The sequence below is a fragment of the Sebastes fasciatus genome, chromosome 7 (assembly GCF_043250625.1).
Source record: "Sebastes fasciatus isolate fSebFas1 chromosome 7, fSebFas1.pri, whole genome shotgun sequence".
Taxonomy (NCBI): Eukaryota; Metazoa; Chordata; class Actinopteri; order Perciformes; family Sebastidae; genus Sebastes; species Sebastes fasciatus.
Genome location: NC_133801.1, coordinates 11,383,920 through 11,411,493, shown reverse-complemented (window position 1 = coordinate 11,411,493; position 27,574 = coordinate 11,383,920). Strand labels below are relative to the sequence as shown.

The 27,574-nt window shown below is 40.9% G+C and overlaps 1 protein-coding gene across 20 annotated transcripts in view; it reads right to left on the bottom strand.

Moving 5' to 3' along the window:
* Positions 1 to 2,688: 2,688 nt before the first annotated feature.
* Positions 2,689 to 27,574, bottom strand: part of gramd1bb (GRAM domain containing 1Bb) — a 146,851-nt gene continuing 121,965 nt past the window's right edge. For 15 of the 20 annotated variants that reach the window (XM_074641536.1, XM_074641527.1, XM_074641530.1 and 12 more), the window contains 17 exons: positions 26,813 to 26,833; positions 26,153 to 26,176; positions 20,293 to 20,377; positions 15,338 to 15,441; positions 15,119 to 15,214; positions 14,008 to 14,088; positions 13,316 to 13,431; positions 12,687 to 12,849; positions 12,362 to 12,554; positions 11,451 to 11,594; positions 11,213 to 11,331; positions 10,965 to 11,107; positions 10,671 to 10,774; positions 9,122 to 9,428; positions 8,623 to 8,730; positions 8,119 to 8,239; positions 2,689 to 6,826 (listed from right to left, as the gene is read on the bottom strand). In XM_074641536.1, coding sequence (XP_074497637.1) covers positions 6,737 to 6,826; positions 8,119 to 8,239; positions 8,623 to 8,730; positions 9,122 to 9,428; positions 10,671 to 10,774; positions 10,965 to 11,107; positions 11,213 to 11,331; positions 11,451 to 11,594; positions 12,362 to 12,554; positions 12,687 to 12,849; positions 13,316 to 13,431; positions 14,008 to 14,088; positions 15,119 to 15,214; positions 15,338 to 15,441; positions 20,293 to 20,377; positions 26,153 to 26,176; positions 26,813 to 26,833 — 2,019 coding nt within the window. In that variant the 3' untranslated portion in view covers positions 2,689 to 6,736. The remainder of the gene's footprint in view (positions 6,827 to 8,118; positions 8,240 to 8,622; positions 8,731 to 9,121; positions 9,429 to 10,670; positions 10,775 to 10,964; positions 11,108 to 11,212; positions 11,332 to 11,450; positions 11,595 to 12,361; positions 12,555 to 12,686; positions 12,850 to 13,315; positions 13,432 to 14,007; positions 14,089 to 15,118; positions 15,215 to 15,337; positions 15,442 to 20,292; positions 20,378 to 26,152; positions 26,177 to 26,812; positions 26,834 to 27,574) is intronic. The other 5 variants (XM_074641529.1, XM_074641535.1, XM_074641534.1 and 2 more) reach the window with 1 other exon arrangement.

The following is a 27,574-nucleotide window of genomic DNA, read 5'->3' as shown; positions in this document are numbered from 1 at the left end:
TTAACATATATTTATTGTTAGAATAGAGTAATACACCGTAAATCTAAGACCATTTACATATAAATCACAAAATGAAACATGTATTTTTACGTTGCAAAAGCCCAAATCTACATTAACTCTCAGAAGTTTTGCAAAAAAAATCTGTATTTTTACAAGAAATATTTTTAGAATTCCATGAAATCCTTTTCTTCTAACATAAATTAATTGTTAAAATAGAGTCATAAACATCTAAAAAACAGAATAATTATCATTAAAAATTATCAAGAAAAGCTTAAATACAGATAATTACGATTGTGATTACAAAAAATACTGTAAATCTAAGACCATTTACATATAAATCACAAATGAAACATGCAATTTTTTACATTTTTTTTCTGTCATTTTGAAATACAGACAAAAAATTAAAAAATTTTTTTTTTACAGTGTTGGAGTCATCCTCCTCCTCTTTGCACATCCAATCTCAGCCTTCATTGGACGCGAGAGGCTGCTGGGCTTTCTGCGCATGAAGATGTCCCATCCCCCTTTGATTCATTGCAGTGACGCGTCGACCTCACCCATCTTCCCATCTTGGTCCGGGACTAATGGACTCCTTCAGGGGACGGGTATTTCTGGGAGTGTAGTAAAAACACTGGGATTTTTTATAATCCTGAAAGCCACCATGTAGAGTTCAACAATAACAAGACTGATATACTGGTGAAAGAAGTTGTAACAATGGATAGATGGGTCTGACCTAATACCATGGAATCAGGGCACAATGTAAACATACAGATGCTGCAAATGCAAGACATTATGAAACATAGTTTGTGGTACATCAGATGTGTTTTGTTTTTAGAAAATGATATATTGTTACCTCATTATCCAAAAAACAGAAACAGGAAAACACATTTGATTTCACTTTTTAAGTCAGTCACATATAATATTTTAGATGTCACTGAGACACTTTGTGCGTCTTAAGCAGCAATTTACACTCAAAGAATCAGAATCAGAAATGTTCTTTCCAAAACCCAACTGCTTTCTTTCCTTTTTCCTCCACCCTAATGTAATATTCATGAACGTAGGTGATTTATTTTCTGATATTTGTGATGATTAATACGACATGTTTATAAATATCATATGATATCTAGAAGTATGGCTTGTGTATTACTGTTTTTATGAACTTTATCAAATTGTTAGTTGTTTGTGGATGTTTTAGCACGCTGGGGTTTTGGATTAACCCAACCTGCCATCATAGAGCTTGTTTGCCTATTGGTGTGCTGTATGTATAAATATGGGTATGGTTTCCACTTTTCAAACACTTTGACCTGACGGAGACCCAAGTATGATTGAAACGTAGTCAATAACAATACTGTGGCATGGAGCGGTGTGCAGGCGTTACCTTTTTCTTCTCTCCAACACAAAAAACAAAGCTGAAGAACAACGTTGCCCATCATCGCCTCCCAGTCACCTGTTAGTGCTGTACAGAAGGTATACATATGTAATGTAAAAAAAAAGGAATAAAAGAAGGTATAGAAAAAGAAGTGAACATACTTTACACAGATTTAGAAAATGTCTCAAAATTTGCTGCTCCATATTTTTTCACATGCATCTCAGTTGTTTCATCCTCTTTAGCCTCAATGACCTGGACTGGCATCTTTCACATGCATTCACTCGCTGAGCTTAGACAACATAGAGACAGTAATTAATATGTAATTTGTGCAACAGTAATTAAAGTGAGACAACAGGGGGCCATAGGAATCCTGTGGGCAGACTGCTGTGAACATACTATAGGTTATGAAGAGAAACGTGTCCCAAAATAACAATGCTTTCAATAGGTTACATCAATATTTTAAAGTCTTTCGATTTTATTTTTTTATAAAGTGCAGTAACAGATGAATATTTCATCTTGGTGCCTCATGCTATCTTCCTCTGTAAAGTCTCCTGAGGTCAAACATACTGGGTCTTTAAGGATAACAACTTTAAAAGGTGCTAAATGCGAGATTGGGAGCATTTCTAATGACTCTGCACGGCTCTCAACATGGCGACAGCTTAGCCGACGGCTTGTAGTGCTAAAGGCAACAGTGCTGACGGAGATAACAGTGTAAACGAAGTGCTGACAGAGATAACGGTGTTAACCTGGGGGGGAAACTGGAGGGTGGGTGCTTTGCGTTCTCATCCTAACGTGTCATATACTGATGCTTCCTCAAATACCACAGCGTTACTTTTCGGTCGCACTGAACACGTGTTTAACGTTGTGAGTTAAACAAAAACGTCCTTAGGTTCAGGCAATAAAACCACTATAGTTAGGTTTAGGAACAAAACAACATAATTGGGCTTAAAACTACTACGTTTGTACGGAGAAAATTACACTGAACATTGTGAACAACACGGGACACAAGCGAACACCTGATTGTAATGTGACACATGGAACGCAAACAGCGGTCTCCTGGATGAAAGCCTTGTGTTTGTTGGTCACAAATTTTATGAAATGAATATGATTTGTCAAATTAAAGTATAAATAAAGTCTCCAAAAATAGCAACACTATTTGTATATTATATATTTTTTTATTCATACTTCCAATCTCTACTTCACATGAACCAGAAAGCCACTTTTATCTTCAGTCTCTATGAGGCAAAGTCATCGGCAAGTCAAAACCTACGCGCAGCGCAGGTTGGATTCTTTTTGTCAGTGTCTGTGTGTGTGATTGTGTGTGTGTGTGTGTGTGTGTGTGCACACTGCAGATATACACAACATATACTTACAGTATATTTATCTCATGTAGAAATTTCACTAAAAGTCTCTCTAGAGATCAAAACATTTTCTAAAAAAAAAAAAAAAAAAACATACAGTAGAATTCTTTTTGAACAGAGCTACACCAGTACATATATTATCAAGGACACACCCGAAGAATGAGTTTGATCAGTGGTCATTTTCAGCAGGTTGTGTGTGATTTCTATCGTGTGTTGCAGTAACCAAGGCCTTTAGCTTGTACTGTGTTGCATGGGTGGCACCAATGTCTCGCCGGCTCTGTGACAAGCAAGGCAAATGCCAATTAATACAGTCAATGAAGCGCACAATTCATTAGTTGTCAGTGACAAAGCGGTGGCATCCAGAACTCTCAGGTCACCTTGGTTCCACAGCTGTGCAGCGATAGCAATCATACAATCATTCGTGTAACGCACAAAACTGTGAAGATTGAAAACAAAACAAAAAAAGCAAAAAACAACAAACAGGTGTTACCTGTGAGAGGTCGTAGCTTAGATTAGTCAAATTTTGTTGGATCCAATAAGAAACATGGAGTTTTGAAGGGAATGATGAGGTGAAAAAGTATTTAATTTGCATAATTGTGGAGATTGATGAAATGAAATTCAGCTCTGCTGTGACAAGTCCGCTGGTGGCTCGAGTGAATATCTAATTTGGACTGAGGATGTGGGTTTTACAGCAGTTCAATATTAAAATGTGTCTGCCTAGAAACGATTTCACTCAGCCTTCACCGTGAAATCAAATTTCAGTGTCCCAAGATTAAAATCAGGTCAATAAAACCAGAGATGGGGAGTACACAACCAACTTAATCAAGCATTTACCATGTCTCCCTCAAAACAGCATGAAAACGTCATCTTTAAAACAAAAAAAAATTCAAGCATCTGGAAAAGAAAATCCATTTTTGTCATACACTTTGAAAAACAAACACTTTAAAGCAATCACACTTTCATATACATGACATTTTCTGTACCATCATATACACGGAGCTTATAACTTCACTATAATCTTTCAGTGTCCTCAGGGTTGTGAACGTGATTTTCTATAAAACAGAAAACATTTCCAACCACTCACATTCAGGTCTTATAAGGTTCCCATGTGTTATCATTACTCAGTGCCTTCTTCAAATGTAATATTCACACACTCACACACACACACAGCAGGGGTCCAATCCTGAAGCTTTTCTGCTGCTCTCAATAAGTCAGTCAGTAACACGCCATGCAGGCACACAGTAAAGATACGAGTCCCTCATACATATCACTCATTCTCGCCTCGCCCTGAAATAGACAAGAAAGCGTGTCAGTCTTAGATTGGGCTTTTGGGATGTGACAAAGAGAGTCGAGATGTTGAATAGAATAATGCACAAATATTCTATTCGGGCAGAAGTAATTTGTGAGCAGTAACAAACCAGCAGAAATAAAATCCAGCTATTTCTAATGAGTTTGGAAAGCTGTAAATCACCCGTGTGATTGTCAAATTAACTAAAATACACCATAGAAATGATTTCCTCAGCCCTGCAGTCACCTCCAAACTCAATCGCTGCCATTTCTTTCTTTCATTCTTTACCTGAAAAGGCCTTAAAGTGCTTCACTTTCTCTTTTTTTTTTTTAACACAAGGAAGGTTTTCTTATTTTTGGAAGTGCTTTCATCACTGAAGTCTGTCAGTTATCAGGGGACTCTGTTGACAAAACTCTTAAGAGATGCTCTTTACCGCACCTAACCCAGTATATATATATAATACATGACATACATGATAAATACTTCATTTAAAACAACATGATAATTCGTGAAGGTACATTTCTACTTCTTTCTTTTGGTTCAATTTAGTTGCGTAGATTTCATTTTCATGCTTTCACTGCATCCAAGACAGACACTTGAAACGGGGTAAAGGGAGAATATAATATTGATTAAAGTAGGTGTTTTTTAAAGGAATTAGTTTGACAATTTGGGAAATATGCTTATTTGCTTTCTGGCCGAGAGTTATGTGAATGCTAAATATGAAGCTAGAGCCAGGAGATGGTTAGCTCAGCATAAAGAAGCTTGCATACAGACTAGCCTGGCTGGCATACAGCTAAACTAACTGGCTGTAGCTTCATATTTAGCATACAGACATGAGAGTGGTATCAATCTTCACCTAACTTTCAGCAAGACAGTGAATTTGAAATCTTGAAAGCTATTCCTTTTAGCAAAGGGTCATCAAGCCACTAATGTGACATGGAGAAAGAGTTGCGTATAGAGGGCAAATGAAGGGTTCATCTCCAAAATGTTATATATATCCATTAACAAGAGAAAAACAATCAAATTTAGATGATCAATTCTGTCTTCTGCCTTTTGTTAACCATGGATTTAAGCTACTTAGTGTATGTCAAACACTGACATGAATTGATACCAATTAATAATTTAGTGAAAGTAGGTGTAACTTTGTTGTCAAATGTTGTGGATATGTCATTTTGGAACAAAACTCTTCGATTGTAAACTGTACCCTGGTGGGGCTAATGCAAGGCGGCATCCAAACGCTTTAGCATTTAAAAAAGGCAGTCTGGCTGCAGGAGCCAGAAAAGAAAAATTAAGAAACATACAAGTGTGGAATGGTAAAAATGTCACACTTTACAGCACACACTTGTGCACAAACACACACACACACGCACGCATGCACACACTCACTCACACACTCATACACGCACACACACACACGCATACGTACGCGAATATAATCGCGCAAAATGCAGAATCATACTTGCACACTGGACATGTCACAGACATATCTGGCATGCATTTTTTTAGAAGAAAACACTTTTTGTTAGAAATTCTTTAACTGGTCTAGAGCTCTGATAATTTCTTTATGTACATAAATTAACAATAAATATAGGTAATGTTTATATATTTTGAAATATATATATATTAAATAATGAAATATTCTTATATATTTCAAATATATTCATAGAATTCTTTCTAATTTGAAACATTTTTAAAGAGATATAGTCACAGTTTAGTAATAAAACATGTAAGAACACAGGTCGCCCTATTGGTCAGGCTGCAGCGCCCCCTTTTTTAAAAAATGAATAAGATGTGTGATCAAAGTCTGGCCTTCTTGTCCAAGTTAATACATTCTACTTCATTAGAAGGATGAGGAATAATGCGATGTAAGGTAGCTAACACTGTGGCAGGGGCAACTGATGATGTGTGTATAAGGTTAAACGTACTGGCTTAGGTCTCATCATTCTTTCATTTCTACAGATTAGCTTCTGACAGGGAACCAGCCCTGACGGAGACCACACAGGTTCAAACGAGGCAATAGGAAGCTGAGCTCCCGGCTACAACACTTCTTTTCCTTTTTGGTTGTGGACTGATACTGTACTTGGATCACATGGAGGTTTACTAAAGGGACGCTGCAGCGAGGACCTCTAGGGGGACGATTGGTTTGGAACAGTCTGAGAGTGTAGACAGCCATTAAGACTCGAAAGGACCCCCCTTTCTTCGACTTGATCTCTCCTCGTCTTCTGTTCTTCTTTTTTTTTGACACACATAAGACTGGAACTGGACCACATTAACACTGACTGAGGGGAGCTAGGTTGTCTAAATGCATGCAGTAGTTTTCCTTCGTTCTCCTTGCGACTCTCAACATGGCTTACAGTAGGATGCACTTGGAAATAAGAGAGTAGAAGGAAAACTGTTCATCCCACAGGTGTAGGGAAGGAGCGCCTTCCCACAATGCCTCAGTGTTGTTGGGGGACACCTCAGTTCCTGTGTGTGTGTGATAGGGGCACTTTCTGTCTGTGATTTCCTACTCCTCCTCCCGGGGGTTTTGAACCTCTGTGCGCTGGAGACGACTGTTGCTCTCTTTGTGTCTATTGGACCAGCTCACCGTTGGTCCCGCCTCCCCCTCTGTCCTCTCTCTGTCCTCTCTCTGTCCTGCTGCTGCCTGCATACTGGTTCACAAACAAAACAGGTCCTACAGTATATTGCACAGCATGCCCTCATGGCCTTGTTGGTGGTGTGTCAGTGATAGCGACTTCTCTTCTCCTCAGCCTCGGAGCTGTAGTCCCTTAAACCAATGCCTCGTTGGAGGTTCAATAAGGAGTCTTTCATCTGTAGAAGAGAAACAGTACATTTATTAAAGACAGTGACAATCCCTCACTTCCTTAAAGGGATAGTTGGGGTGTTTTGAAGTGGGGTTGTATGAGGTATTTATCCATAGTCAGTGTATTACCTACAGTAGATGATGGTCGGCACACGCCCAGTTTAAAGAAACTTTGGTGAATCAGAAATAACCAAAGTCACACAATAACATAAACAATCAAACCAATCGAGGCAGCGGGAGACAAGCAACTCTCGTGTTCTGCAAGGTAAAATTACTGTTTCTTTAAATGGAGTCTGGTTCCCCGTTGGAAACATAGACTGTATAGCTGTCTGACGGCAAGGAAAACAGGCGAAAATATTCTAAATATAGCGTTCACTTAAACTGATATTGATTTCTTTTAGGTGGCTAAAATACGTTTTGCTGCCGCTTTGGTTCCATGCGGTAACTCCCGTCTGCTTCTCCAAACTGGGGGCGTGCCGACCGTCATCTACTGTAGGTAATACACTGACTATGGATAAGTACCTCATACAACCCCACTTCAAAACACCCAAAGTATCCCTTTAAGATAATTAAACTCATCATTTTCCTATGGCGCTGCAGACTATTGCAAGTGGTAATTAATTTGTGGATGCAACTAAGAGGGATTCCTGGAATTTGCCTTAGTTGTGGAATCAAAATCCTCTCATGGTCAGCAGGGTGGAGCGGCATATTTACCACTTCTGTTGTGATATACTGAGGGGTGAAAATTAAATATTTACAGATTTTTTAAACTGGGAATGTTGTGAATATACGGAGAGCTTCTAAAACTCCCAGAGGCTTGTACTACGAGTTCAACATACCCAGGGTATCTTCTTGTTATTTGATGACAGAGTCACTGTTTTGCGTATAAATTCCCAAATCATATTGTGAGAAATTCACTGTACAACATGCAGAGGTACCAGTTTATCCATTGAGTGTAGTGGCAATGATCCAATAGGTTACCACTTATATGGTGTGTGACTCTTGCCATGTATCCTGTACTGTAGCTGAGGTTTACTGGCTCACAGGCGCCCTCTCTCAGTAGTGGGTGGAATGCCTTTTGCAGTGCTAAATTGGTCATATATCGTGAAATAGATATACAGTATATAAAATAAATCTTACAGCGTGCTGTGTCCAGTAAATACAGCATGTTCTGTCCCTAGTTACATATACAGTGTCTATTCATTACAAATGCGGCACATTCTCTGGGAGTTGTTAACATTTTCTCATCATATCACAGTTCTGATGTGATTCTGAAATGTGCCTCTTTGTGTCCGAGTACCTGGTCTAGCAGCACTACTGACGACTTGATAATCTCCCTCCACTTCTGCAGCTCGGCGTCATGGTAACGCTGCTGCGCCTCCAGGAGCTGGGCCCACTCCATCTGCGTCTGGGGCAGTTTACTGGGGAAACACAGCACACACACACATACACACACATTAGCAACATCACTGAAGCATGACTTCCATTTTGAGGGAATGCCAACAAACAGTTTGGTAAATTGTTTCAGTAAGCCCAGAGCTATTCACGGGGGTAATTTTAGAAGCTCCGTGTTTTCCTGTCACACACACGTCAACGGCCATATGGATATAGTTTAGTGTGTGTGTGGGCATGTATGTGGATATTTGTGTGTGACCGCCTTTTGGGCAAATATAACTCCATTCAGTCTCTGCAGTGATAGATAGGGTTTTTTCGTATTCTAAAATGCCCAGAATATCGATTAACCAGGTTGAATCTCTGTAATAAATGAGTTCTGTTTAACATTTTAGTTTGTGTTTGTGTGTACCTTTCATGAAGCCGCAGACCTTGCCAGGTTGTTAAGGACTGTGCGGAGTACTCCAGCATCCACAGCTTGTAGAAGAGCATCATGTTGAGGAACACCAGCAGGACCAGGCTGAAGGAAGGCAAGAAGGAAACAAATGAGTCCTCCCATTTGCATTGTTATTTATTCATGATGCCCTTAAGTAGCTAATATGTACATGGCAATGACAAGCTATGCTGGAAATACAGTTTTTAGCATCTGGCCATGCTAGCTGATTAGTTTATGTACCTTAGACAGATCCTATGGATGGCAATGAGAGGAGAGGAAAGAGAGGTTACACTCAAGACACCAACAATGAGATATTTATAACAAACAAAACAAATGTTTAATTGTGAATAAACAAAGAGGCGAATAGGAAAAAAAAGATGAAATCATGAAACATATGAGAGATGAGCATGTATTTGCATCCTCATGGCCAGATATACAAGCATCCCCAGGTGAGAGATTGTGTTGAGTTGCGTACACAAAGCTGATGATGAGCAGCAGTTTGGAGACGCTGTACAGTGCGAGGCCTCCGGGCAGGTGGTGGTGTTCTGAACTCTGGTGTCTGGTTTGCGTGGAGCCCGCCACTTGTTTGATCCTCTGAATCACTTCTTCGTCCGTCGGCGTGGTAACGGGGCTGAGCGCCTCGTCCAGGTGCTGGCTGCGCATGTGGATGAGCGGCCTCTTCTTCCGCCTCACCGTGGAGTTTTTCACCACCTTAGCCTTCGGAGACAGCTGGTGGGCCTCGGCCAGTATCAGTATCTCCTCCAGCTTGGACAGCTCCAACTCTGAGAGGGAAGAAGACGACTGTTATACATTCATAAATTCACTTACAGATTGTTAGACTTGTTGAAAACATTTACATACTACATCTTTGTGGAGTCTCTGAGACCGGCGGGATTGCTGACATTACCGTCTTTAGGAGGCTTTAGGGGGCTCAGTATTAAAGCTAGAGTGAAGATACTGCTATCATATGAAATCTAAGGAGTCCATTAGTCCCAACCATTGTCACAGGGGTCCCTTGACCTCTGACCTGAAGATATGGGAATGAAAATTGGTTCTATGCATACCCACGACTCTCCCCTTTACAGACATGCCCACTTATAATAATCCCATGTAATTTTGGGCAAATACAATGCAGTTTTCTTCTGCATACTAGGGTCCCTAAACAGTCTTGTAATTACACAAATTAGGTATGACTGGAAAGCGGAGACTCTTGTGGATCCGATGAGCCCAAATGTATTAATTTGTGATGATGTTAGTCCCTATAGTAGCCATTTCATATAGTGAGACCATTTTTTGGCATAGGGCATTCAGAGGATGGATGGCTTTCCTAGGTACATTGACAATAAGGGGGTTTCTGAGCGGTTTCCAGAACACAAGTGCTCACCATCCAATTGCCGAAAAATGCAATTCTTGCAGAAAACTAAAAATGTTAAAAGTTTTTTGATACCAGATCAGAGCATGGCTTTTTCTATGGTGTTTTTCAAGGTCTTGGTGTCTTAATGTGGTAATTTGGAGGGATTATTGATAATTTTTGATCAATTCTCAAGTGGTAAAAAATTGCTTAATTTAGCTCCAAATCTGTGTAACAAATGGTATCAACCCCAAAATTGCTGCAACAACGATGACCATCATACAGTATACTTCTATCATAATTTTCTTAGCCTTTATACACATTCAAAATGTATTTTAATGAATGAATGAATTATTGTTTATTTCTGATTTATGACTAGAACAACTTGACACACAATGCTGAGCAATGCATCTCAAATTAATCTTCAGGTTCCCAGCTTTCAGATGATGTACACCACTTCTATGTGACATCTACTGCTGACCTGCTATCTCCCCCTACAGACCTCCTGTCCCCCCATAAAAAAGAAAAGTAAAGAAAAAGAACAAAAACGGGTCTATGTGGGTCTCTTAGGGTTAATTGTAGTCAAAAATACTACAAATCTGTGATTCAAATTTCTACAAAACACATCACAACATATTACAACACTGTCAAAACAGACAACGCTCAAGTTTACCTAGATGGCGGAAGTTCTCTTCTAACCCGCTCCAGAAGTTTTTCTCTATGAAGCCCTTCACCAGCCCCCACGGCTGTTTCCTGTAGCACAGCTCCGTCGATACCCTGAGAGGCAGACAGACAGAAATGCTCTTACAATAAGATTAACTGGAAAAATAAATAGGTAAAATATGAAATTGAGTAAATTCAAAAGTAAAGTTGTTGATAACAAAAGATGGTCAAACTAATAAGAATTGTATTAACATAATACAACATCTAATTTGTCAGGTGTGTGAGCTGTGGGTGTCTGACTCACCGTAACCGACACTTGTTCTTGGCCACCCTGGTGAGCATGTAGCGGTTGAGAGTGTAGAAGTAATCGTGGTAGGGCACGTCATGCGTGATGACCTCAGCATCGATTATGTAACACTCACTCTCCTGGCTGGCTTTGTACAGAGTCTGATCACAGAAGGGAAATATGGTTTAATTGATTGTTTTCTTGAAATCCATCTCAAACTGAGAAGATATAAATGATAAGAAATATTTATGAGATATTGACTGTACCTGTGTCTCAGTGACTGTGGCTGTTTTGGGGGCCAGGGGGTTGGACAGCGAGATGGTGTACATGATCTCTCTGGTCTGGTTCCCAGCGTCCTCTTTCTTCCACGGGTGGTACACCACATCTAAACAGCAACATGATGAGTGAGTGAATTAATGACGCCCGCAAGGGGAGCACATTTTTAGGTCTGCCTTTACTCCAGAGAGGTCAGTGGTCAGATGTAGAAGCATCCGAAATACTGACCTGAGAATCGTCTCTGGTCCATGAAGTCACTCATGAACTGCGACTCTGTGAAGAGGATGCCATAGAGCTTGTCCACACTCAACTTGTAGATCTCATTGATGTACTGCCTGCCATTCAGATCATCATGAAAGGCCTGTACTTCACCTACGCGTCCAAGACAAATAAATCCATTGTTTTCAAATCATGTTACTAGCATCATCTACACCAGTGGTTCCCAACCTATTTTCCTTGAAGCCCCCCCGATGTCATCACCCTAAAAAAAATTACAAATCCTCGAACAAAATCCTCAGTTTTATATGAGTTAGTTTTTTTTTTTTTTTTTTACAAAATCAACTTTCTTTAATGAATATAACTCATCAGTTTTGTCAGCATAAGTAATGATGACGTCTTGACAGATTCACCAAGTGAATGCAGATACACAAGATGATCTTTTTTTTTGTAACAACTTAATTAATTTACTGTAATATTGTAGAGCCGAAATAGATTTTTGGTTATTGTGGTTAAATAAATGTAATTTATGGTGTTGTTAGATTGCTGCTAGACTGCCCCGTTAATAAAGGTGCGTGCATCCCTTTGTGCAAGCAAGTTGGAGAGCAAATAGGTTTGTGACCGCTGTGAAAATGTTGTTTCTGAAAAGCTAAAAGCCAACAAATATGGATTTAAGCAGAATATTTTATTAGATTTTTAGCAAAAAATGTCTTTTTAAACAGTTTTATATACACCATCATATAGACTTTTGCATAAATTATCCAGTAAGTGTGTTGTTATGATTTTTGCAGACAAATCGTGGTGCAGCCATTGTGATCTTTGGCGCCCTCCTAAGGGGGGCCCGGACCCCAGGTTAGGAACCACTGCACTAGACTGTGTATTTATGTAAAACGGAAGGTGTTCATTCTGTTCTGTGTCGTTACCCTCGTCATGTGTTTCAGAGGAGTCGCTGAGCTCAGTGGGGATGTCTTCGTTGTCGTTGAAGTCTAGAGACGGTGAGGGGACAGGACCACCAGGCCCGCTGGTATCACTGTTCTTCTCTTCCAACAAAAGGGGCAAAGCAAGTAGCTCGCCGTCTGGTAGGCAGTCTGCATACTCTTCTGCTGGGAGTTCAAACTGGGGAAAAGAAGAATATGGGCATCGATCACATCAATGATGTTAAATCTTGTAAAGGAAATGTCCTGCAGCTTTTTCTGACCCATAGAGATGTTGCGCTTGATTTAACGTGTATAAATGTGTAAAACCTACTGGGATGGGTGGATCGTGGTTGCCTGGGCTGGGGATGGTGCTGTTTGGGACGACCTTCTTATGTAGCGGAGGAGGGCTCCCCTCGGGCTTGGCCTCAGCGCTGCTCTTAGACAAGTTGTCGTTGTTGATCTCATTCTCTTCGTTGGGAATCTCTTCGCTGAACCTGAAGGCACCAGAGACCAGCGACATTCAAAAACGTACTTACGTACTACTTACTACTCATCTTATCTGACAATGTGAATGAAGTTCTTGTAAAACCTGTGTCAAGCAGATTTTTTATGGTGGGATTTCCTTACTGTAGGTGGCTTGATGGGCAGTATTTAACATGTGGTAAAACACAACTGATATCAGGTTGTTTGGACAATCACAGCAAAGTTAATAAACTGCGGTGTAAATTAGCAGAGCAGCTGAGAAGGATGCTACGTGTTTAATTTTGTATCTAAATGGATTCACTGAGAGAGTTGGTGAGAGTGTGCAGCTTGTATATGACTGAGCATGTGAGTGTTGCTTGTTACAGCTCATATTGGGCCCTTTGATTATTTTGTAATTTAGGCAATTAGGTAGTCGACTGAAAGATGTTTATTGTATTGTAACCATGGTAACTGATGCTGCAGCATTAATAGACTCACCCCATGGTGTTGAAGTCATCATCAGGGGGAACATAGTCCTCATCGTCACTAGTTAGGCCTAGCTCGTTGCCATAGCACTGATGAACAAAGTGCCACAGTTCTTTGGGGCACAGCGGCTGCAAGAGGCATCAAACAATCACAGTAAGAAATACTGAGTACAGTTATGAACAGTGGGCCTCATGCAGGAAGTGATATAAGAACAAATTTCCTCTTATTTGTTCTTTGTTCATGGATGATATTGGGTGTGCTCTGTTGCTGAATGGCTCACATACTGCTCTTAGATGCTTTTGATTTTTCCTGTAAGGCCAGTACTGACGCTCTGGAAAATCACATGTCTACTTTGTTTACGTTTATTTAACACTACCTCAATTTCACTACTGCTGTACTTCTGAAACTCCTATTTTAGTGGCATTTCTCCAATTCTTGGGCATGTGCCAGGATTTGCACAGGGCACAACACCTGCGCTTATATAATGTTTAAGGGGCATTACCTATACTAATAATGAACAATTGGCCACACGCCTCCAATTTATGATCAAGTGGGATTCATCGTTCAGCACACCTGGGTATGAGCAGATTTGGATGGTTAAGAACATTTAGTGCATCTAGAGTTGCTGCATGAGGCCCATTATCTTTCAGACGGATATCAACAGAATCAGAAACAGCAGATCAGCAGATCAGATTTTTGCTTACCTTGTCCAGCAGCGCATTCTGCCACAGTCTGAACATCATCATGTACGTCCGGTCCCTGGCTCCAAATGAGGTGAAAAAGTGCTGTGAAAAGTATATAGTAATTATGTAAGAGTCAGGTGAGCACTGGAATTAAATAACTGTGGAAATTAAGGGGCCATTTTTGGGGAGGAGTTTAAACTCTTCTCGTCTGGGATTACTTTAATTTGTGGCAGATATGGCTGGCATTAATACCTTGCCAATCATTCTCCAGTCAGTCACCACTGTTGTCAGCCAGACTTTGTACCTCAAGGCTTCCATAGTCTCCTTAGGCGAAGATGATTAGATTTAAAATTAGGGCTGTCAAAGTTAACGCGATAATAACTCAAATTAATTTTAACGCCACTAATTTCTATAACGTAATAACGCAACTTGCAATTTTCAGGTTGTAGCAGGCTCAGTTTTAAAGCTAGAGTGAAGATACTGGTATCATATGAAACTAAAATCCATTGGTACCAACCAGGTCATACTAGCTTGTCGTGAAGGAGGCTAAATAACAGCCCAAACTTGCGCTATATTTTGACGAGGAAAAACTGTCAAGGCTATTTTCACAGGGGTCCCTTGACCTCTGACCTCAAGATATGTGAATGAAAATGGATTCTATGGGTACCCACGAGTATCCCCTTTACAGACATGCCCACTTTATGCAGTTTGGGGCAAGTCATAGTCAAGTCAGCACACTGACAGCTGTTGTTGCCTGTTGGGCTTGAATTTGCCATGTTATGATTTGAGCATATTTTTTAATGCTAAATGTAGTACCTGTGAGGGTTTCTGAACAATATTTGTCATTGTTTTGTGTTGTTAATTGATTTCCAATAATAAATATATACATACATTTGCATAAAGCAAGCATATTTGCCCACTGCCATGTTGATAAGAGTATTAAATACTTGACAAATCTCCCTTTAAGTTACATTTTGAACAGATAAAAAATGTGCGATCATGCGATTAATCGCGATTAAATATTTTAATCGATTGACAGCCCTATTTAAGACATATTCACTGCTCAGTCTCAGGTATGCCTTCATTAGTTTCTAATATAAACGGCTGTCTTTAGTCATCCTGTATCCTTTACCTTCTCAGTGTCTGTGCAGACCTGGATGGCGTTGGGAATGAGGCGGGCTGTCTTTTCTTTCGTCATTGAACAGATGTCCTTTAGCCGCACCGTCAGCTGCACACACAAACAAAGCACATAATTATACATACACACAATATATTATAGTTGTATGACCCAATACTGCCAATATTAAAAAGCATGGGAATGTGTATAGATCCTGAGCGTTAACAAGCGCACCAGTGTTTCCCAGCGGAAGATGTTGCTATAGAAACAGATCCAGTTCTCAGAGAGGTAGAGTCGTCCCTGCAGGAGGATGTCCCGTTGGAGAGCACAGGAGTAGTCTGGAGGATAAAGATGTCACATGATCAGAGACAAAAATACCACCACGCATGTTAATTATGATGCAAAATTACATCACAGAGAAACATTGCTAAATGATTCATCGAAATGTATGACCATCAATAGATCAGACATAATAAGAATGTGCTGATATCCTATTGAATTAATTTAACTAAACAGTTCGTTTGATAGCGTTCTCTTCACTGTCACAGAGAAACCTCACTGTGGTGCATTTCAGGACTCCCCTTGTGTGTGTGTGTGCATCTTCTGTGTTTCTTTGCTGTGAAATCATCAGTACAAAACCATAATGTTCACCTCATAAACCATGAGCTCAGTTTTAACCTCAGAGTTTTATTTTTTTCAAGGCGTTTCAGACAATCACAGTATTCATTGGGAAAATCATGCAAGAACAAATAAACCAAACTTGTGATATTATTTGTTCAGACTGCTGGAAAAGTTCAACCAGGTTAGAAGTTCCTCTAAAATAAGTAGTAGTTATTTTTATATTTATATTTTATATATATTTTAGAATTTTCTTTTGTGTTTCTTATAATTTAATTATTTATTTATATTTATTTCTCTCCTCATTTAATCAATTCAAATTCCTCCCTCTTTAAAGTTTTTTTTTTTTTAAACTTACTTTCATTATTATTGCTATAATTACTTTTCTCTGCTACACTATCTCCTTATCAGTATTATTGTTATAATTAGGGCTGGGCGATATGGCCAAAATCTTTTATCACGATGTAGGTCATTTCATATCTTGATAACCATATATATCATGATATAGCATGTTCTCTGGTAATTCAATAAATAAATAGTCTATATGAAATAACCACATAAAAAAGCATATTTTTGTATTAAATACTTGACAAATGAAAAGTATTTTGAGTATTTTCGGTTTTAAAAACTTAGGTGCAAAATGAACATAACAGTTTTAAATGAAATAATAGAGAAATAAGAAATAAATATAGGCCTAGCCTATAACACAATAGAAACAATATAGAAAAGTATAAATGATAGTCATGTTTATATCGTTTTGACGATATATATTGTCATATTGCCCAGACCTAGTTATAATTAATTACTCCCCGCCCTACACCCATTTTCTCTCCCATGATCCCCCCACGAGGTCGACCTCGAACAACTTTGGCACTATCTCCACAAGCACGACACCCACAACCTCCATCCCCTCCACAATGGAATCAGCCTCTGTCTCCGCAGCCTGATAAGGATATTCCTTTACAAAATGTTGCAAGCACAGATTGATATGTGCTGGGTCCAGGCTTCAAGGCTAATGATACATGTGACTGTTTCCAGGATAAGATGGGGCCCTGTGTGATGAGAGCTTCTTCTATCTCAGTTCTAATAAGTAGTAGAAAAAGAATGGTGAATCTGCAAAGAAACAGGAAGATTTTTACTGATTGTGCTAATTTATCAAATTTAGCATTGATTCCTTGCCAGCCAAACCATGTCCCAAAAAATAATAATAATGCTTCTAGCACATTAAAGCTAGCCCTGTTAAACGTCAGGTCTTTGGCAGGAAAAAGTTTTTTAATCAATGATTTTATTATTGAGCACAAGCTTGATTTTATGTTTTTAACTGAAACTTGGTTAGACCAAAATAACAGTGCAGCTGTTCTTATCGAGTCAACTCCTCCCAACTTTAGTTTTATGAGCGAAGCTAGAATGCATAAGAAAGGAGGTGGAGTTGCCTTATTGTTTAATGATTCTCTCCAATGCAAACAGATATCTTATGGACATTTTGCTTCTTTTGAATATGTCGCTCTTCAGCTGAACTCCTCTTCTCGAGCTTTGTTTCTCAATATCTACAGGCCACCTAAATACTGTGCAAACTTTTTTGATGATTTTACTGAACTGCTGTCTGTAATTTGTGTTGACTTTGACTGTGTAGTCATTGTTGGTGATTTTAACATCCATGTTGACAACCAACAGGACAGAGGGGCCAAAGAACTGTGTCAGGTTCTTGATAACTATGGAATGAGTCAGCATGTGACAGAGCCCACACACAATAGGGGACACACTTTGGACTTAATCATATCAAAGGGCCTGAACATTTCCAAGGTTGTAGTGATGGATGTTGCTCTGTCTGATCATTCATGTGTATTCTTTGAGAGTACTCTTCCTGTGCACAGAAATGATAAGACAGAGGTAATCACAAAAAGGTATATCACTGAAAATACCAGTGATCAATTTGTTCAGGCTTTCTCTTCCACACCCACCCTCCCCTGGACCTCTGTCAATGAGCCTGTAGATAATTTCAATTCTAAAATGACAAATGTTATTGATACCATTGCACCCACCACGGTGAAGATTGTCTCTGGTAAGAAAAAATCTCCATGGAGAAATACCATGTTGGTAAGAAATGGAAAAAGAGAGTGTCGAAAAGCTGAACGCCAGTGGCGGAAAACAAATCTACAAGTTCATTATGACATCTATAAAGAGAGACTTTGCATTTATAATTCAGAACTGAAAAATGCAAGGCGGTCCTTCTTCTCTGACATCATCACCAAAAACAATAACAATGCACGTGCCCTGTTTGCTACTGTCGACAGGCTAACAAACCCTCCTGTGTCAGTAGCCTCTGAACTTTTATCCACCAGGGCCTGCAATGAATTTGCTTCCTTTTTTACAGAAAAAAATTCACAAAATCAGACAAGCAGTCACTTCCTCCATAGCAGGTACAGGATGTTTGTTTCCCCTGTGTCCACTTAAACCTGGCGCAAATACCATGACACAGTTTTATCCAATAAATCAGACATACCTGGAGGAAATCATACAACATCTAAAATCCTCCTCATGCTGCCTTGACATTCTGCCAACAGGCCTTTTCAAAAAAGTATCAGATTGTCTGGTCTCAGAGCTTTTACAGATTGTTAATGCATCTCTTGTTTCAGGAGTCTTCCCACAGGCCCTGAAAACTGCTGTCATCAAACCACTCCTCAAAAAGAACAATCTGGACTCATCAGTAGTAAATAATTACAGACCGATATCAAATCTTCCATTCTTGTCTAAAATAATTGAAAAAAAAAAAAATTTCAAAAATTAAATAGCTTTCTGGCACTAAACAACTCTTTTGATGTCTTCCAGTTAGGTTTTCGACGAAACCACAGCACTGAGACTGCTCTTGTTAAGGTCTTCAATGACATCCGATTGAACACAGACAGTGGTAGAACTACGGTTTTAGTTTTACTGGATCTCAGTGCTGCATTCGACACGGTTGACCATAATATATTACTAGACCGACTGGAAAACTGGGTGGGTATTTCTGGCATAGCACTCAGCTGGTTTAAATCCTACCTAAAAGACAGGGACTTCTTTGTGTCTATAGGTAATTGCAAATCTGAGCTGAACAAAATCACATGCGGAGTTCCCCAAGGCTCCATCTTGGGGCCTCTTTTGTTTAACATCTACATGCTCCCACTGGGTCAGATTTTTGAGAACAACAAAATAAATTACCATAACTATGCAGACGACACACAAATTTACATAACCCTATCACCAGGAGACTACAGTCCAATACAAGCACTGAGTGAGTGCATTGAACAAGTCAATAATTGGATGTGCCAGAATTTTCTTCAGCTGAACAAAGACAAAACTGAGGTCGTAGTTTTTGGAGCCAAAAAAGAAAGATTAAAGGTTAGTGCTCACCTACAATCTGTGATGTTAAAAAGCTCAGACCAAGCCAGAAACCTTGGTGTAGTCATGGACTCAGACCTGAGCTTTAACAGCCATATTAAGACAATTACAAAGACAGCCTTCTATTACCTGAAGAATATAAGAAGAATTAGAGGACTGATGTCTCAGCAGGATTTGGAAAAACTAGTCCATGCATTTATCTTCAGCCGACTTGACTACTGTAACGGCGTCTTTACCGGTCTTCCTAAAAAATCGATCAGACAGCTGCAGCTGATTCAGAACGCTGCTGCTAGAGTCCTCACTAAGACCAAGAAAGTGGATCACATCAGTCCAGTTCTGAAGTCTCTACACTGGCTGCCTGTCTCTCAGAGAATTGATTTAAAAAATACTGCTGCTGGTTTACAAAGCACTAAATGGTTTAGGGCCAAAATACATTTCTGATCTTCTGCTGTGTTATGAACCATCCAGACCTCTCAGGTCATCTGGATCAGGTCTGCTTAGTGTCCCCAGAGTCAGAACTAAACATGCAGAAGCAGCATTCAGTTTTTATGCACCAAATATCTGGAACAAGCTCCCAGAAACCTGCAGGACCGCTCCAACTCTCACTTCTTTTAAAACAAAGCTTAAAACTTTCCTGCTTGCGGGTGCCTTTTATTCTGACACTGCACTATAATTTTTACTCTTTTGAGTTTTATGCAATTTTATCTTCTATCCTAGCTTTTATTTTTAGCTTGTTTTTATTTTCTAATCTTTAATGTTTTAATGTTTTAATGTTTTTATAACTGTTTTAATTATTTCTTAATGTTCTTTTGCATTTTGTCGCAATGTTCTTGAATGTTTCTGTAAAGCACTTTGAATTGCCCTGTTGTTGAAATGTGCTATACAAATAAAGCTGCCTTGCCTTGCCTTGCCTTGCCTTACTCCAACTAACAATTATTATTGACTGCCACAGATGACATTGTTGTCATTTGTTTTGCTGTGATATTTGGATGTCATATTTGTGATTATCATGTCTACATGTTGTGTAGAGGATGGTATATTTTACATTGTCAGTGATCTAGACATATTCAAATCATGATGTTTGACACTTTGAATGTCCAATATTTGTTCATGTCTCCTCTCTGCTCTGTAAGGATTAATAATTCTCTAATGACTAATAACTTCGCTGCACCCTATGACGGGCATCCACTCACCCACAATGAGTCTCTCTGTGTCCGGGAGCTGCTTGAAGAGTTTCCTAAAGTCCTCATTGCGTTGCTTGTATGTCGGGCTCAGCACCTGCAGTGACAAGCAGAGTCAGAAACAACACCACACACACACACACAAACACACACGTATGCCTCCAAACACCCATCATGCTCTCTGACTCGCTCACTCACAAGAGTCGTCTCCGTCACGCAGACGCAGCCCTGAGTTGTTTGTTTCCGTGAGCATGTGAGATAACCTTGTTAAAACCAGCCACAGGTTTGATCGGGATGTCTGGTTTGCTCTAATCACACCATGGAGTCGTCTCTGTGGGTGGTTTTGACAGGCACTGGAAATGGATGTATAGTGAATGGCAAGCAGAGGTATGTGGCCTGACTCATCTTCAAGGCTGCATCACTAATGATATTCAATAACAAAGCGCAATTCCAAAACATCAGCCCGCTGCAGCAGATCATTCAATACACATGCTGCCATGACTGTGAGCGTTTACAATACGAGTCACATTCTCAGATTTGCATTACAGAGCAACGTGTGTCAGACAATGAGGCTTTTGTCTGGTGACAAAGGGGGCAGGACAGCTGATGGAAACCTCAAACAAAACGGTGCATAGTGGTTTGATTAACCTGGTCAAAAAAACGCTTTTCAGATGTCCCGTATTCAACATGATCACACTGTTCTCTGCTTGGCTTCAGCGGCGGACCTAATGTGTGCCAAAGTGAGGGCTCTCACTGTCTGTGCCAGATGCTTTCCTTCAACAGGAAACATGGAAACAATAGCTGGCAATATGGTGACAAGATGTATGCCGAGACAAATGAAAAATGTATTCCTCCTTTGAATCAGAGCTGGTGGGAAAAGAACAGTTTGCTCACATTAAATAAATCACTACATGTGCTTCCTTGTAAACTAAAGCAGATGAAACACTGTTAGGGAGTATCCGTTTCTCGCCTCTCAGAAAAGTGTGGTGATGAGAAACACTGCTCTGGAAACATGTGTGACATCTCTGAAAGCCCTTACGAATTGCTTGGAAGTGGAATTTAGCTGCCTTGTACTGCACACACCATCAGGTTGCTTGTTTTTTTCAAAACCTTAATCTGTGACCAAAAACAATCGAAACACACCGACAGTGTCATACAAGTCATTCACACAGTAACCCGATGAACACCCCCAAACAACAGGCCTCTATGAGCTCTGGGACAATTCAAATAGCTATGACTCATACACAAACCAGTTGTTTTTCTTTAGTAGTGGGGAATTACCACAGAGTGCTTACAGCAGCATACAATAAAAAGTGCTACAAAGCCCTTTTTGCTGACCCCTTTTCTTATGACTTTACTTTTCCCAAAAAGAGCTCAATAAATCTGTCTAAACCCCAACATTTATTAATTTCTCCACATCCCTCATCTCCTTGTGGTTTTCAGCTTACAAGCGGAGGTCAACTTACAGCAGGGATCTCCTCAGTGTCCCACTCGGGGTCCTGAACGTCCGAGGCAGCCCAGCCCCACTCCCAGCCCCACTCCCCTCTAGCTGGACCCTGCAGGAGCCACCCTGCCAGCGCCTCATCCAGCTCCAGCATGGCCTCCCAGTCTGACATCGTACAATCCTCATCCAACTCCATATTCGCCCGCGCCAGATCCTATTTGGCGCCTGGATGGCAGCTAATTTTCCAAAAACGGGGGCCCCAGTGGACTCTCCTGACGTTGTCAGTTATAGTAGGTTTGGAAAAATAAAGAGCAGACAGAGCTTGTGAGTCCAGTGGTTTACTTGCAGGCTGCAGTATCCGCCCCCTGTTTTGGGCGCTGCTCCCTTTCAGCGTTGTGCGGTGGACACGGCACACTCCAGCCACATGATCCTTGTCTCGCTCTGTCGTTCTCTGGCTCTCTCTCTCTCTCTTCCTTTCACACACACAGGGAGAGGAGTTACGGCCGTTGCCCTCTAGTAACCCCGGCCAACAAGTCCTTTATTATCATGCCGGTAGCTTTTTCCTTTTTTCCCCTGCTTACTCCTCCTGGTAAGTGTGTGAGTGGAGTGTGTGTTTGTGTGTGTGTGAGGTGCTTTCCAGGTCTGAGTGCCTTGTAATTACCCAGTTTACGACCAGAAAAGAATGAAGTTTACTTAGTGGAGAGGAGGGCTAACACAAACAAAGATGTAGCTGGGAAGAAAGGCGCTGAGAGGAAAGAAAACAGGACTGAATAAAAGAGAGGAATTAATGTTTTCAGTCCACTGAAGTATGTGTTGAGTCCGTCTTGCTGTCCGTCCAAGTGATTGAGTTACAGAGAACAGATGTGAGCGTAACCTCCAGTTACCTCCGCCTGCAAAACAACACCATCAATCTTGACTGGGTCTACACTGGTTTGCAGTCCAGAGCTTTCATCGCAGGGTGAAGTGGCCAGACCAATATACTGTAAATATTTCTTTGTTTGTCTGTTTCATTTGATCTTTCAAGCTGCTGGAATCCAAAATAAAAGGTACCAAAAGTGCAGATTTGAAGGTATTGAAGGTATGAGGCGTCCCCCCTCCTTCCTCCCCGCCTTGGTATGAGGGTCATTCATGTACTCGTGATACTTGATCACCCTCTGTTACTCCCGGCAGGCAAGAAAGATGCAGAGCTCGCAGTTCTTATTTTAGCAGCGCTTAAAAAAAACAATTGGTGTGCATGTCCTCCCACTATTCTTAACTAAAATATTTCAAGACTGAAGAAGGTGGGCATAGTGATGGAGGTCCCAGCAGCCATACAAAAAAGATGTTACTACAGCTTGCATTTCATTGACTCCTGCTGGATGAAGCAAATGTGTAGCCCACATTTGTGTACTGGAATTCAGCCACCCTTTCTTCTGCAGTTATTTCCCAATAGATGCAGGAAAAATAGATGATAATCTTCAGCAGCAGGCCTCCCGGGAAACAGTGCTGATCATTCACGCGCAGTGCCTTTACATCATGTGGATGAAATTTCAGCGAAATGAGGATTCATTCATCAGAATTACGAGGGGCGTCCGTGCTGAGAGCAGTCCTCTATTTCCTGCTCATTCAATCGATTTTCTCCAATGAATCAAGCAAAGAGAGAGGCCGTTGTGAGACCGATGCGGCGGCCAGCGTTCAGGTGACAGTATGAGACTCGGGATGAGGTGGGACTGTGGATACACAGTGTTTATTGATTTGGTTAACTATTAACGCTGGACAAACAGTAGGGGATGGAAGAGACTGGTACTGTAATCCAGGGTGGGGTTTTAGTGTTTTAAGGGGGGGGGGGGGGGGGGGGTGAGGGCTAGAGGTGTGCGAGTCCATCCTGTTAACAACAATCCCATCCTTTTAGGGTGTTTTTTTTTTCATTTCAAAGGCGAGGTATGTGGGCGTGTATCGATCGGAGGGAAGCAATGTGAACAGCCTGACGTACAGCCTCTGCCGCATCGGTCTATGTAGATCTTAACAAATTCAATTCATTCACCGTCTTAAGTACTAATCTTGCTTATTCATGCACTGTCAGTGTTTTCCCTTTTATTGCTAACTTCCCAGGTAACTGCCTGCTGTGGGTATGGTTGCCACGGCAACATTGCAACAAACTCGTGTGGATGCAAAGCGAATGAACAAGCGCTACCAGAGGGCTGCGGAAGAAAGATGGCGGCTGTGCGTATCTCTAACAGGCTCAGAGCTCATTTTAGGACGGTTGGATTTGTCATCACTGTGGTGTCAGTGCCATGGGAGGTCATCATTGCCATGTAGAGGTGCACACATACACACATGCACACGCCGTCCTACATGCAGGTGCATCGTGGGTACAACGCCCAGACATACGTTCACAGCCCACTGAAGTAAAAAGTACCCATATTTACTGGATTGATTGAGCTTCAGTATTTATTGTGTGAGTAAGGATGAGTGTACAAGATGTCAGGAACACAGCCCTAAACTGAGATCAAGATTCAACATTGTGAATCCAATGTGATGGTAAATTTACTCTCATTCACACAGCAAACAAACAAACAGACAGACAAGCTATTTGGTCTGATATTCAGCTTTTAGAGTGAAGTACTAGTTGGTATTTTTTTTAAAATATTTGTTTTAAAGGATAAGGCTGGTGTTGCTCTATATTTTTCTTATTGTCAACAAATCCATGAAAATACTAAAACCAACTATGCCTTGGTCCGACTTTCCTACCCTATCTGTGGAAGTCAGCCCCAAGCCGGCCAATTAGACGGTTGTCAGGCTATCAAACAGACATTATCAGTCTATAAGATAATAAGATGTAGGTCAATAGGGGCCTGCTATACCCAATAGTAGGTTTTATCCTCTATTCACATGGTAGATCACCGAAAGAAGGTATAAGTGAACACAACAGCGACCTCTATCGACCGTAGTAATTATGACAGGAGCGGAAGTCCAGCCCTGTAGTATAGAGAGCCTGAAACTCCATAAGGGGTGGAGGTCTGGGGCGATGGATGTGATGGATGAGAAACAGGGTTTTCACCCAGGAGACTGGAGTTCGCATGGGACACAAACAAACAGCTGATTGTAACGTGAAAGTGAAACTTAATGCACGGGACACAAACAGCGGCCTCCTGGATGAAAGCCTTGTGTTTGTTGGACCTATCAACCTCCCCTCACGCCCACCCTATGTGTGTGTCTTCTCGCTCTTTAAACTACGTCACCACACTCCCGGCGCACTTTCTCAGAGCGTTTACTATTGCCACGGATGAGTTTACATAATGGAAAGCCCGGTGTGTCTCATACTAAAGCGTGCCTTGTGCAGCGGTATCGAACATCGACGGGCCGAGACAAAGAGTCTGTATTTGACACCCTGGGAATGAGAACGGGCTGGTTTTGGCAACACACATACTTGTTAGTAGGATTAACTCATTGCTGGTTTTGGACTTTCCATGGGATTTGTTGACAATGAAATTATAATATCACCAGCTTTATGATTTGGGAAATAGTATAAGTTGGGGATATAGGTGATCTCTTTTTTTGCAGTGTATTTGATAACGAGAGCAGATGGTCCTGATATCTTGCACACTTGTATACTGTGCTACTGTATGTCATCTGTTGCATGACATTTGCATCTGTTAGTCAGAGCAGCATCAACTTTAGATTGTTACTTGTGAAGCTCCTATCTAGATAGTGGTCAGTAGAGGAAATGTGAGTGGCTTACTGTTAGATGAGTGCATCAGAGAAATATTTAAGAAGCTGTCCTCTGGACTTTTTGGTCCATGGCCTCTTTTCAACTCAAAAGCATTTTCTCCATTTTTCCTATCTGCAGGGAGGTCCCTGCATTTTCTGTTAATGGTCACACCCAAGCCTAAATGTCCAAGTGTCCATGTATATTTAGGACACGGACACAGAAACAGGAGTCGGGCTGGAGGGAAACATGCCGCAACCTAAAGCACCATGCTCCATTCCCCTGTTGTTCAAAGGCATTCAAGGCTCGTCCAGAGGCCCTTGTGTGATGGTTTGTTGATTTGTTTAGTACAGTGAGAAACTCAGTGGGCTTGTTACCACCTGTCGCGTACCAGAATTAGAAGTTTGGGTGGTGACAGGCCTTCGATCACCATCTATGGGACTGGTGAAACACAAATCCACAACAGTTGTGCTGTCTTTTTAAATAATTAAATAAGACCACTAGCAAATAATCATTCTGTAATTGAAACTATAGGGCTTTAGTTTGTCAAATATGTCTATTTCAACATGTCTTCCTCCAAAGTGTGGCTTTGCTTTTAGGTGGTAACAACACTGACTGAAGTCAATGGAATGAGAAACAGGCAGGAGGGATGTTATCATTCCACCAGTCTGACCAAGATATACGGAGCGCGGGACACAGAAGGTTATCCGGGGTTGCACAAGAATACAAGTCATGCTTACTCTCAGGATGTGTTGTCTTTCATGCTGGGGAGAGAGGGGGAGAGTGTACACACACACAGGGAATAAAAAAAAAAGAAGGAAATAAAACAACACAAAATGGGAAAAAGTCCAATAAACACACTTCTGGAGGAATTAGGATCCAACACTGAGGGCTTAACTAACACAACAGGCAGCTTTTCAGTGCAGAAGTTGGTTGAAAATACTTATTAAGGGCTTGTTCAGCATCTCACCACATGGAAAAGAATTATGTTGGGGTCAGAAACAGAGTTAGCTCGCCATCTTGTGGTGCATTATTAAACTGCAGCACACTGGCTTTGTTGCGTGTGTACCATGAAGAAGAAACTTTGGTAAAAATGATACTGCAGTCTTCCCATTCCTTTGATTCCCTGCATCAGAAAGCGGCCACCTGTTGCTCTTTTAAGCCCATGCTACTAATCCCTGCCTGGAGGACCAGTAACCCACACTGGTGATCTGGTGCTCCAGTAAACAGGGTCAAGGACAACAACCTGTCATGTCGTAAGCAACACTCGCCACTAAAAACAGCTCCGAGAGACTTCCAGGAGTCACACACATGACTTGAACTCACACCAGCACACATAAACACCCATAAAAGACTTCACGTTATGTTAACAATGTAAATAAAAACAAGGTGTGACTTACGTTGTACCAGCTTTGGCTCTTCTGTGGAGAGAGAGAGGGAGAGAAAGAGAGAGGATGCATTTAAGTGTGTGAAACTTGCTGCAGCAGACTTGTGGCCTCATACAGACACACACAGGGTGTGAAACATGATCGACCTGATCGTAAAAAGTTACAGCTGGTCGTGAAGGTCAAACTGTACCTCATACTCTTTCCCACCCAGGAATTACAGAAAGTTATCAACACTATTTAAAAATCCAGAAACCGACTGTTCGTCTCAAATAACGCTGATATTTACGGATCTACACAAAGTTCTTTGACACTTTTATTGATTAATCAAATAGAGGAATCTTTCAAAATAAAAGCATTTCTGAGGAATCCCTGCTTCCTGTATTTGCGGAACTGAAAGTAAATTCCCTCCAAACCTGCCATACACTGCATTAGTATATTACTGTTACAATTCTGTTTTTAATCAACATATACACTACAAACTCTCTGTCTTAAAGGGACAGTGTGTAGGATTTGGCGGCATCTAGTGGTGTGGTTGCAGATTGCAACCGACTGAGTACCCCTCTGCCCACTCCTCCCTTTACAAAACTGCGGTAATGTTAGCTGCTGAGTGCAAAACCGTGTTAACGCCGTTCACCTAGCTCATCCTTACCATAATAACACTACTTTAGGAGCAACGGAAGTCAGACGGCGGCACCACGGTTTTGCAATCTGCGGTTCACGTTACCGCAGTTTCACTACTGTGTCGGAGAACTTCGGTGCCCTACAGGTAACGTA